Source organism: Protopterus annectens, chromosome 1.part1, assembly GCF_019279795.1.
Source record: "Protopterus annectens isolate FY-2018-M chromosome 1.part1, PAN1.0, whole genome shotgun sequence".
Classification (NCBI taxonomy): domain Eukaryota; kingdom Metazoa; phylum Chordata; order Ceratodontiformes; family Protopteridae; genus Protopterus; species Protopterus annectens.
In genome coordinates, this window is record NC_056726.1 from 1959122485 (window position 1) to 1959134882 (window position 12398).

The window sequence follows — 12398 nt, forward strand, 5'->3', positions numbered from 1 at the left end:
GATATTTTTGACATATGATGTGATTGTATTCACTGGTTCATAGGTAAGTACTAGGCTAGCTGCCCTTGCAGGCCATCTTAAGCCTAGGCATTCAGAGGTTCATAGGGCCATAGGTAAGTACTAGGCTAGCTGCCCTTGCAGGCCATTTTAAGTCTAGCCAATTTCCCTTTTTTGTGTTCAGAATAACCTATCCCTTTTGGTTAGAAATTGGCCTTACCCAGCCCAGGCCAAATTTCTCCTAGTCAGTATAATTATGTATTACCCCAATGAGAATAAATAGGATCATACCATAGATAATGTGATAATTTCATGCCTTTATCCAAGTTAACTAATTTGCTTGCAGAACTTTCTCCTAATTACTAATATAGTATATTAATAGCTAACCTAACTTCTGAACTAGTAGCTATTCTAGTACTTGATTCTTTAGTAATATAATAAATGTACAAATAAAAAAACTACTCTAACCCATAACAGCAGTTACAGAATCTCAGCAAACTTTATTGATACCAAAATACCAGAATAGTGGACTACTTACTTTAGAAATTGCTACGCTTAATAAAAAAAGATTTCAGCATAACTCTGAAACTTCTCTATTGAATGTACTCTTGGTATACTGTAGTAAAACTGCAGAAACTTTAATAATGATTTTTGTTTTATTCTGTTATTAGCAGAATGCATCCACATACACCCTGGCCCCTGTAGCAACAGCAACACCAGTGACAATGAAATGCACATCTTTCTTTTGTATATATGAATGCAGGAAATAGCAGTAATAAATTGTTCTAACAACTGGTGTTATGGTCTGTTCATTATACAGGAAAATGAATAGCTATAATAGAAACATGGCTCAGAGATTCAGCATGGATGATAAATCTGATGATTTCACCCTGCTCTTGGTTAACAGACCAGGATCTAAACACAGTGCTACAGTGGTAGCTGTAATGTTAAATAATTCCAGTTTTAGATAATTGTGTTAATTTTTTCAGTACTAAGACTGCAGTGCAACACTGGGGCTGCTGCACTCTTGAGTGTGCCATCTTTCAGATGAGATGTTAGACCAGCTCTATCTGACTTGGGAGATCGCTCAGGTAGATGTAAAACACCCCACAGCACTTACAGGTTTTCCAGGCCAAATTTCTCCTAGTCAGTATAAATACCACCTTGGGTCTGCCCTGAAAAGTGGCCATTGGCCTAGTGGGGTTAACCTCATCAATAAAGTGGAAATAAATAAATAATCATAAAAAACTTTTTTTGTATATGGAGTATAGACCACCACTTTTTATTTTTGGAGGAGTACTAGGGAATGCTTTAGCAATTGCAATTTGTTGTGAGGTGCATATCAGTTCAATAAATTGCATCAAAGGATTCTTTCAACAAAACTAGTAAAAGGAGAATTATAGAGGGCAGCAGAGAATGGGACTTAGAAATCATTTTATGGTTGATTGTAAAGCATAAAAAATGAGTGAAGAGAAGTAGAAAAGTCAAAAGCACGAGGGAAGTATTGAAAGGGCAAGTTCATGTGGCCTTGTTATGCATTCAGTGGCTTTAATAGTGTGTAAAGTCTCATTCCAGCTGCTTAGGTATATGAGTGTCTACATCTATCACCCACAACATTTTATCTCATCTGCTAAGATTATCTGATACATGGCCATCTGCATTTAATAACTAAGACATACCAGGAAAGAACTTGAATATTTCTGTTTGAAAAGACAGCAATCCAATCAGGAGGTTATCATATTCTGCAGAAAGTGTGAAATCCATAACAAGGATTATTAAAATACTGACACAGCAAATCACAAGTATAGAATTAAATGTAACATACGCATGGTACTTTGCAGGTCAGAAACAAAAGCAATATTGAAGAAATATGATTTAAGACCAGGTTTTTTTCTGGGCTGTATGATTGGTATTCTGAATAGTCAGCCAATAAATTGCCAAGATTATAATTATCATATTAAAAACTGAATATTACTGCCACTTACTCAAATCTAACCAAACTTTGATTCAAAGAATAATTAAAAACTATACTTGAAACCTATCTGAAAAGCTATAATAAAATAACAGTGCAACAATGAAAAGTCAACTTTTGAATTATTACTCTAAAGTGTGTTTAATAGTCCATGAAGAAAGCAGAAAATAATGCTGACTTTCCTATAGATTAAAATAAATGATCATCAAAATGCAAAACATTTGCTCCTAGAATGATGTCATATTTTGGTCAATATTTTTTTCCTTTTTCTCCTGTTTGTCGTATTTCTTCTTGAAGTATTGCTTCTTACATGACAGAAAAGCAACAGATGCTGCTATCCCCAAAAGAACACCTGCTACTGCAGCAACAGCAACTGCCCAGGATGGAATTCCAGATGCTGGTGGAAGAGGTGTGGTTCCTGGCAAGACAGATGTGGGCCCTGGTTTGGTTGATATAGGTGCAATAGTGCTTTCCTTTGTTGACTCACTGTTTTTCTTTGTGAATAAGTAAGGTTTTTCCTATTAAAAAATATATTCATTAACATGAAAAGAATAATATAGGAAAGGAGGCACCAGTGATAATCAGTACTGATATTAAAAATGCACTTAATTTAACTGACTTAATATTTCTTTTTAATTCTCAGGGTTATTTATTTACGCAAAGCACATTTTCATGAATTTAATTCTAAATCAGTTATATACTGGCACACTGGAGTGAACCATAAACTCGCTCATTATGTAGCTCTCTGTTGCCTCAGCTATTTTCTCCTTTTAATAAATTAAAACATTATTAGCTCCTCTATTAAATCTTCTTCCTTTCAGATTGCAGAGTTCTCCATGTTACTGAATTATTTACACTGAATTGCCTGATACCTTTCCAACATGCCTTTATTTGTTATAATCTTTATTAACAAAGTGAAAATACTTGCCTGTTTACAAAGATTAACAAGGAATTTGGAGTATGGTTAACCCAATGTTTAAAAATCACAAATTAAGTAGTGGTTACAAAAGTCAAACCAGGTCCTACAAGATGTTAACATTTGCAGTTATTGAAAAACACTGCTTGTTTTTACAACTTGTATGTGACCAGGATACTGGTTATTATATTATTGGGAAGACAGCGTAAATGTACAAATTATATTAAAGTCCTGGAATCAGAAAGAGAATGCAATTGCTGAAAGATCATGTTAAATTTAAGGAACATGAACTGAAGGACACAATAGATTTCACTAAAAGGAGGTCATATATTGAGGGGACAACTTTCATTTTTGTAAATATTTTATATTTCTCTAGGTTTCTCCTCTAAAAGGATGAATGCTAAAAGTGTTCACATTATCAATACCATCTTGAGGGTAATGCATTTATCGTGAACATGAGAAATAAAATGACCTTTTACACTTATAGTGCATCTGTGCGTACTGTCTTTGCATTTCAGATTCCCACTTGAGCAGACTTTCAGGACAGTATCACTTCAGATTATAAGTAGTACTGATACTCTTCACCAGAGTGCTGAGTACTTAATATCTTACTCATCATGAGTCCTTGGTCATGTTATGCATCCACTTTTCTGAAGGGTAACTACATGAACCCACAAAATGCTGCTTGATGTGGTAACAAAGGAGATAATAACCATTTTTGTTTCCTTTACACACAATGCAGGAGAGTTCCGTATTAAAATCTTCAGAATCAAATTACCGAGTCCCAAGGTATGAAAAAAATAAGATTGAAAATATGAAAGAAGAGCAGCTTTTTCTTTAAACTTTTTTTTTTTTTTTGGTCAAGACCTTCCCTGCACTCCCCATTGTGGAGGGGAAGCCCTTACAAATTCCAAACATATATATATATATATATATATATATATATATATATATATATATCAACTACAAGCTGGCCATACCATGGAGGGAAACCATGGAGGGAAAGGGAATATTCTGAGAAACTGCAATCTGAGACTAAGTCCAGATTTTTGGACCCTTTTATCAATAAACACTACCAGCTATCTCTTCCTCACAGGGTGAGAAATTTGTAAAATGGAATAATAATGTGGTACTAATTTCTAATCACCTATAACTGATAGTCTCATACCATGCAAACATTTGCTGAGACGTTTTGTAGCATGTATGCATTTACCACTTGCACCTACCTTGTGAATTTGAGAATATGAGAAGGCTGTTATGGATGAGATTCTTATTATGGCTCCATTGCACAAATGTTGAATTAAGTGATTCTTAGTCATTTCTTAGTCATTCACAATACATTGCCTCATTTGTCTGCATAGTCCACCAAAAAGAGTTTAAATTTGTGGAGTTTAGCTTGGCGTGGACATTTTGGTGATTGGGATTTTACAAGTTGCACAGTGCTGTAATTAGTACTGCAGAACTTCTCATATCTTCAGATATATGTGTTTTGCTGATAAGGTGTATATTTTCTATTCAATGCAATGATAACCTACTAGGAGCACAGTGGACTAAGATGCATGTTTTTACATGAAATAATTGTTTCCTGCTTACCTATATGTTTTTGTGGCAACACCATCAGTTAGTATGCTGTTTGCATTTGCATTGTGATAAGGTTTTTGCTATGCAATGTCAGCAGACTGTTTTATGGGATAGTTTCTGTCAAGAAGTTTTGTGTTGTACTATGGTGCAATCTACAAAAACTGTTACATGTGCCATATCAGCACACTAGGTTGAATGCTGTCTACTGTGGTGAAGAATTACATAGTACAATATCACAATGCGTTAGGTCTGTACTGTGAATGTATGCCTGTGTGGAACAGGTAAGATCGTAGAATCTGTGGATATATAGGTAGTAATACATATACTTGTTTTCATCATGTACAGTCAGAGTTCAGAATATCCACAAGATATGACAGACACAGGCTGGATAACTTCAGCGATGTTGAAAATAAAGTTCTTATGCAGGCACACAAGGTACACGGCCTTTGAATGATGAGTACAGGGGCTGAAAACCAGCCATTATGGGACCAAGTGTGGTGACTTCCTTTGTTGGCTATTGTGTTTTGGGTGGGTGTAACCACATGGTGACCCATGCTTACCATCACTTGACTGGTATACTTAATTGTGCTAAATACATTGCACAGAAAACTGAAAAGTAGAGATCTGGGAATGAGCCACCCATATTGGGGGACAGTGTGGTGTTCCTTTGCTGGCTATTGTGTTTTGGGTGGGTGTAACCACATGGTGACCCATGCTTACCATCACTTGACTGGTATACTTAATTGTGCTAAATACATTGCACAGAAAACTGAAAAGTAGAGATCTGGGAATGTGGGGTGTGCTGCCAGAGTCAAAAAGATTAACACAGGTGAAACAGTTCCTTATATAAATTGATGGAGGTTGGTGAGACAAGGTTTATTCCCAGTGGGGAGTGTAGATGTTACTTTTGGCCTTACCCATCTTATCCATGTCTCAGTGGATGTTAGACCAGGTAAGGAGAGCACATCAAGGGTTTACACTCATGATTGTTAAACCAATGGGTGCACCCTAACGATGTAGGCATGATGCATCTTTCAATTCAGCATCAGTAGTGCAACTGGCTGCCAACACCATACATGGGAAGGTAGCATAAAAAGCAGTTGGCTGCATATAGAACCCTGTCTTGAATGTCACAAGGGCTTCCTTGCAACATGTTATAATGTGTTTTCTACAGTGTTTTCTATGTGATGCATTCACAGATAGCAGCAGTGATGGACAACATGTAGAAATGGATGGGACTGAACAAGGTGCTGATGTGCACACCTCCGCAGTGTCTGGTAATGATACTCACATATCTGGAGATGTGTTACAGCCAGAGGACATGGTGACACTAGTGTCTGTTTCAATCTTTGGCATGGAACAACCTTTAATAAGTTAATGCATGGATGAAGATAATGGTCTGTGGGTGGATTGGTTCAGTGCACCCTATCCTTTACCTGGGAGGAATATTCTGAAATCGAAGGCCTCTGAAGTGTGCTTAAAGGTGCAGGGGGCTGTCCTGGATGAACTTTGTGTTGATGCTGCCCAGTTATGGAAGGACATGGAAAACAGACATCCTCAACTGATAGTTATAATGAACTCTATGGTAGAAGCACACAATACCACAATAAGGACCAGCCTCCACACAATTGGCAGTGATGTCATATTTGCCTAGAATGGCAATGTTATCTATGGCTTAGGTACTTTACAGACACAGGGTGATCATATATATATATATATATATATATATATATATATATATATATATATATATATATATATATATGTAGCACATTGCAGTGGCATGCTTACCAGTTGTGTCTAGAGTGTCAGAAACCCTGCCACCACACACCATGGGTGGTAATGACAGCCTTCCTCCAGGACCGCCACATTTCACCAGCAAACTTTATCCAGGTCCATACCATTCCTGTCACAAAAGGTCAGCAAACCTGCACAATCTCATTAGAAACAAAAGGTGAAGACCATGAAGCAGAACATCATCTGTGCCATGGTAATCCTTGAAGCCTGCTCTGCTCAGCAGCAGTGTAACACCAGGAGATTGTCATGCAGTGGCATTCCATCCATGCATGGCATGATACGCATTTTATTCCAATTTCCCTTTATTTGCAACCCCGAAGAGATTGCAAGGAATCAGAAGATGCACAGGGAGTGAGAGGGGTAAATACAGGTTATATTGTGAAAGATGTGTATGTTTCAATAGTAACAAGTAACAATTAAAATACTGGTAACATGCTTTCATACAGCAAGACAAGAACTGCTATTACTGGCACTCCATACTAGAAGTACTACCATTGTGCAAGGGTTGAATGTTGATTCTGCATGTCACCATCTGAATGGCTGAAAAAGTGGCTCATCACATTGTGTATTTGTGCACTAGAATTGTTAGGATAGCTGTGGCTTCAATCCTCACTACCACAAAAATAAATGAGTCTACATTAATGCATCAAAAGACCTTTGCGCCAAACACCTCTCCATCTACAAGAAACCATCAAAATTCACGTCCACAAATTTCCCAAGGCAATGAACTATTGCCCTATACCACAACAGAACACACACCACACTAAATCAAATCCACCCAAGTGGGGAACTTTGCCCCCCCCTCACACCCCCAATGTTGTGGGCTGTGCCTACCACCCCTCCAACTCTATAGACTATCTCTGAGATGGCACTACAACGGGGAAAAGGGCAAAGTTGTAGTGTTGGCCAACTACTTCCTTACCCTGGAAAAAATTCTGTGATTTGAGAAAGTGAATTTCAGTGGTTTTGTGTCGGAGTGGTGTTCAATGCAAAGGTCTTTGGACTTAGTAATATAGATCCAAATGAACAATGTGCTGTTTTGATGAGGTAATTCTCACTGTCATAATGGGTAAACTAATAATGTAAATAAAATATTTAAGAAATTGAAGTAAATGTGTGTGTCCTATGATGGAATCATTATAAGTCCTTTACTGTAGGTCTTGATTAGGAGAAAACTAAATTAAGAATGCTATTTCATGAGTCTTGTATGCCTCTTTCCATACCATTTTTCTATTTTTTATTTAATTTTAATTTTTATGTTTTAATATGCCTCCATTTATGTTACTATTATATGCAACAGCACAGAGACCTGGACTGACCAGACTGGCATGGCCTGTTGTCTCCCCACAGCTAACATCAGCGGCAGTACCACTACCATAGTCACCACCAGAGGCACCCAGGGCATTTGTGTCCCTGCCTGCCAGATTTGCCCCCACACCTCTTACTCTACCAGCACCACCTGCATCAGGTAGCATTGCCCCAGGGGTTGGTACATTGATATCCACCAGGAGCAGTGCAAGTGGAGATGGTGATGATGCTGGCAAAGCCAGTGGAGAAGATATCGGATCAAAGGCTTGATGTTGGCATCAGGCATACTGATACTATGCTTGAGCAACTTGTTGAGACAAATCCCTGCTCAGCACTACCTGCAGCCACTGAAGCAGAATCCACTGGTGACAGCTCCCAGGATGAGGAATAACTTCTCACTGTGTTGGAGCTGACAGAGAATGCATCTTTATATCTCATGCTATCCACTATCCTCAGACCAGTGTTCTCTCTCCCCATTGTGTGAATAACTACCTCTGTCATTTTATACATTCCACCCTTTGCCAATGTCTTCCCCTTCTTTGTCTAATGTCTCCTTTGCCATTGTATTCCCCTCCTTCAACATGTCACCCCACCCTGTCAGTTATGTCTGTCTGTTCTTTCTACTTAATCTCACCCTCTCACTTACCTCTTACATCCCTGATTTCCTTCCTGTACACGTACCTCTCAAAGAAAAAAAAAACACCTTTTCAGCAAAAACGTACATATCGCACATAACTCTCAGTTTCACACCTACGTGTGTAATTTACACAAATGATTTGAATAAAATCTTTAGCCTACAAAGTTTGTTCTTTTGGCACAATATTTATAATATCATGATCAAAAAAATTCTAAGTAATAAAGATAACTATGATTATGTAAAGAAGTCAAGAGATATGGGCCTATCCCACCTCCATTCTGATCATTCTTAAACTGCTCGACTAGTACTCTGTCGTTTTCTTGCTTTACATTTTCATCTCTAGCCTATCTTCCCATTTCCAAACATTAATCTGGCCCAAAAATAGTTAAACAGAACACACACACATGGACATACATGACTTATACACAGAAATAGGTATTTCTGAACTTATACATTGAATAACAGTTAGCATAAAGCAACATTGCTGGTCATTGTTGAACACATTGTAATACTAGCTCTCTTTTTATGGCAAAATGAAGAAAACTCCTATGCTTGTGTGATGACCCCCCCACTGGACCAGTAATCAAGGAGCCTCAATCCTCACCACTGGCAACAGTGGTGGATGTTCACTAGGAGGATAACAAGTACACACACATTATTTCCAGATACAGCTCTTTGCATCAAGTGCAATTTCCTTTAAGAGCACACAGACATCACAGTCAGTCTGGGGCTGGTTTCTCCGTCCTCCTCCAGATCCCCAGTAAAATTCCACACTGGTACAGTTATAGAGCTGAGATCTCAGCTGAGTGACCAAGCCAAGACCTCCAGTACCCCCTCTATCCAACCATTGCTTTGTGTCCCTGCCCATGTAGCTCTCACACACACACACACACACACACACACACACACACACACACACACACACACACACACACACACACACACACACACACACACACACACACACTCTTTGAGGTTTGATTTACACTCACACACACCTGGGAAATGCTGGCACAGGTTTAATAGCTATGCCCTCTTCTGCCCAGACTATAAGGTGGTTACCACTGCCACCAAACACTCCTTATCAGCTACTTTAGGACCTTTAACAAAGGGTGTCCAATTTTACTGTGTAATATTAATACTGACACAAATGTTAGTTTGACCAAGAGCAAGGCTATTAGGAGTGGTCCACACAGTGGCACCAAATAAATATGCAAGTACTCTCAAAACTTAAATACCTCTACACAGATCAACCACAATGAAAGGTTTAAATATATTTAATAATAAATAATAAAAGAACAAAACAATACTATTCACAGTGACATCAGAGTTCAAAGCCACAGGAAATATTTAAAATATCATTGCAGTACGGGCTCACACAAATAAAGAAAAACATCTAAACTAAGCTTTACTATATTCCTGACTGTATCTAAGAGAGTTATACTGTTCCCTAAAAGCTTACTTCATTAGAACAATGCAGATGTGTGATGAATGGGCCTTCTTGTTGTCAGGTCCAAGACAGAGTACATAATGCTCTGTCTTGATACTTCTCAAATTAATATCCAAAATATTACTGCTGGGATAGCTTGCAGAATGAAATAATTTCTGGTCATCTGACTGCTAGTTCCCAGGCCAACCCCCCCCCCCCCATTGCTGACAGCTGGTAGCATTTAGCATCTACCTGTAAAAATATACAGACAAGGGCTTTTCCTCAGACCTTTGCAGATGCTTGAAGTGATAAAACAATTGCATTCTTCCATGATTCAAAAGTAGCAATAAGTTCACTCCAAGGACAATACAGAAAGCTTCCTAGTAGAGACCTTGTGTCTCTAGCTGCATTGAAAACTTGAGAGATAGTCTCTTTATTGCGTAGCTTATAAAGTAATTTAATTTCAGATATTTTTCTTCAGTATGCTGGACTGATGTTAACCCTCCAGTTTCTTCTGTTAAGCATATACATTTAAACAGTTACAATAGTGCAGGTACATTTCTGTTCTCTTCCAGTAGGGCATGCTGTGATTACATTTCAAACACAGCACTCTACGAATACATTTTCAACACACATATCTGTACAAGCATTTTGATATACACATGACATACAGTTCTAATACATTTGTAACACAAGCATCTTGCATAAATCATTTCAATATTCACTAATGACATATAATTATTTACAAAATTCCAGCAAGCTGTGCTGGCAGTATCTCTTTTTGTCACAGCTTATGCTAAGACTTTGCCATCAGTTGTTCCCCTGAATTTAGCATCAGTGCACATCAGTAAGCAGGTCTGACAGATATAAAGGTAATGTAAGGTGACTCTGTTCTCAATATCTGCTTCCGTGGTTCAATATATGAATAATATGAGGAGTCCCTTTAAGTATACTCATTGTAGGATTCAAATCTACTGAGGGTGAGATGTTTTAAAATGTTCTTCTCAGCCTGCAACTCTGTTCCCTTCAACATTTACCGACTGATATAAAGAAATAATAACTGGATTCTTTGAATGTTATTGACTTGATACTGATATGCAAATCGTGCACAATTAAATGACATGTTTCTCTTATGATTCCATACTGACATTTTTTTTGTAACCCTGGATAATGCACTGATATGGAGAATATGCCTATAAAAGTCATGGTTTGCACTCCATTAAGTTATAAATTACTTTGTCACACACCTGCATACTGCTCAACCCCTATTTCAAGACCTTTGTAATATCCTTTTTGAACATTCCATGAAACTTTGAGTTGTCAGACACATGCAGTTTAAGTTCTTCTGTGGCTTCGCATCAAACTACTTTGATCTGAATTATATCAGTTGCAGGGACATGGTTTCCATTCCAGTAATGTGTATGCATCAGTCTCACAGTCATAGTTATCGTGCCAATGCTGTTATGACAGTGCCACATGTAAGTCTACCCTCAAGTTGTGTCTGTAGGAAATAACGATACGGCCATTATTAGACATCACTAGTTCAACTGTAACACGTTCCATTTCTCATTGTTCGCCTGTTGTGATGTTTAACTTGCTACTACATAATTTGGGGGGTTGAGTCCCGTAATTACTGTAGTCTTTTAACACTGTCAATTTTTTTAGACTTTTACAATATTACAAAACTCCCTGTAAATGTTTGCTTTCTGACAGCTGCTGTATACCTTCTTCTAAATCTTTGGTAGCTACTACATAGTTTAGAGAATGTGAGCTAGGCATGCAGGAGTTAAAATTCAATGAGCTATATGTTGGATCTTTGTGAATAACATTTGCAATGGTGAGGGACAGGTTCACAGACGAGATCAGACAGGAATCCCAGTGCACTATGATGTTTGCAGATGACATTGTGATCTGTAGTGAGAGTAGGGAACAGGTGGAGGAGATCCTGGAGAGATGGAGATATGCTCTAGAGAGAAGAGGAATGAAGGTCAGCAGGACTAAGACAGAATATATGTGTGTGAATGAGAGGAAGGATATAGGAATGGTGAGGATGCAAAGAGTAGAGGTGACGAAGGTGGATGAGTTTAAATACTTGGGGTCAATAGTTCAGAATAATGGTGAGTGTGGAAGAGAGGTGAAGAAGAGAGTACAGGCAGGATGGAGTGGGTGGAGAAGAGTGTCAGGAGTGATTTATGACAGATGAGTACCAGTTAGAGTGAAAGGGAAGGTCTACAAGAGGGTAGTGAGACCAGCTATGTTATATGGGTTGGAGACAGTGGCATTGACAAAAAGGCAGGAGTTAGAGCTGGATGTGGCAGATTTTAAGATGTTAAGATCTGCACTGGGTGTGACGAGGGTGGACAGGATTAGGAATAAGTATATTAGAGGGTCAGCCCAGGTTGGAAGTTTTGGAGACAAAGCCAGAGAGGCAAGATTACATTGGTTTGGACATGTGCTGAGGAGGGATGCTGAGTATATTGGGAAAAAGATGCTAAGGATGAAGCTACCAGGTAACAGGAAAAGAGGAAGGCCTAAGAAAAGGTTTATGGATGTGGTGAGAGAGGACATGTAGGTGGTTGGTGTGACAGAGCAAGATGCAGAGGACAGGAAGAAATGGAAACAGATGATCCGCTGTGGCGAACCTTAACGGGAACAGCCAAAAGAAGATGATGATGATCATACAGTACTGATTTATTGAACAAACAGTATGTAAGTTATATTACTTGGATGTGACAGTTCTACAGGTGGAGGGTTCTGAATT

General features: G+C 38.4%; 1 protein-coding gene across 1 annotated transcript in view; it reads right to left on the minus strand.

Moving 5' to 3' along the window:
- Positions 1-2117: 2117 nt before the first annotated feature.
- PLB1 (phospholipase B1) overlaps positions 2118-12398 on the minus strand; it is an 88968-nt gene continuing 78687 nt past the window's right edge. Inside the window, exon 3 of the mRNA XM_044086731.1 lies at positions 2118-2487. Within this exon, the coding sequence (XP_043942666.1) occupies positions 2197-2487 (291 nt within the window). The 3' untranslated portion in view covers positions 2118-2196. The remainder of the gene's footprint in view (positions 2488-12398) is intronic.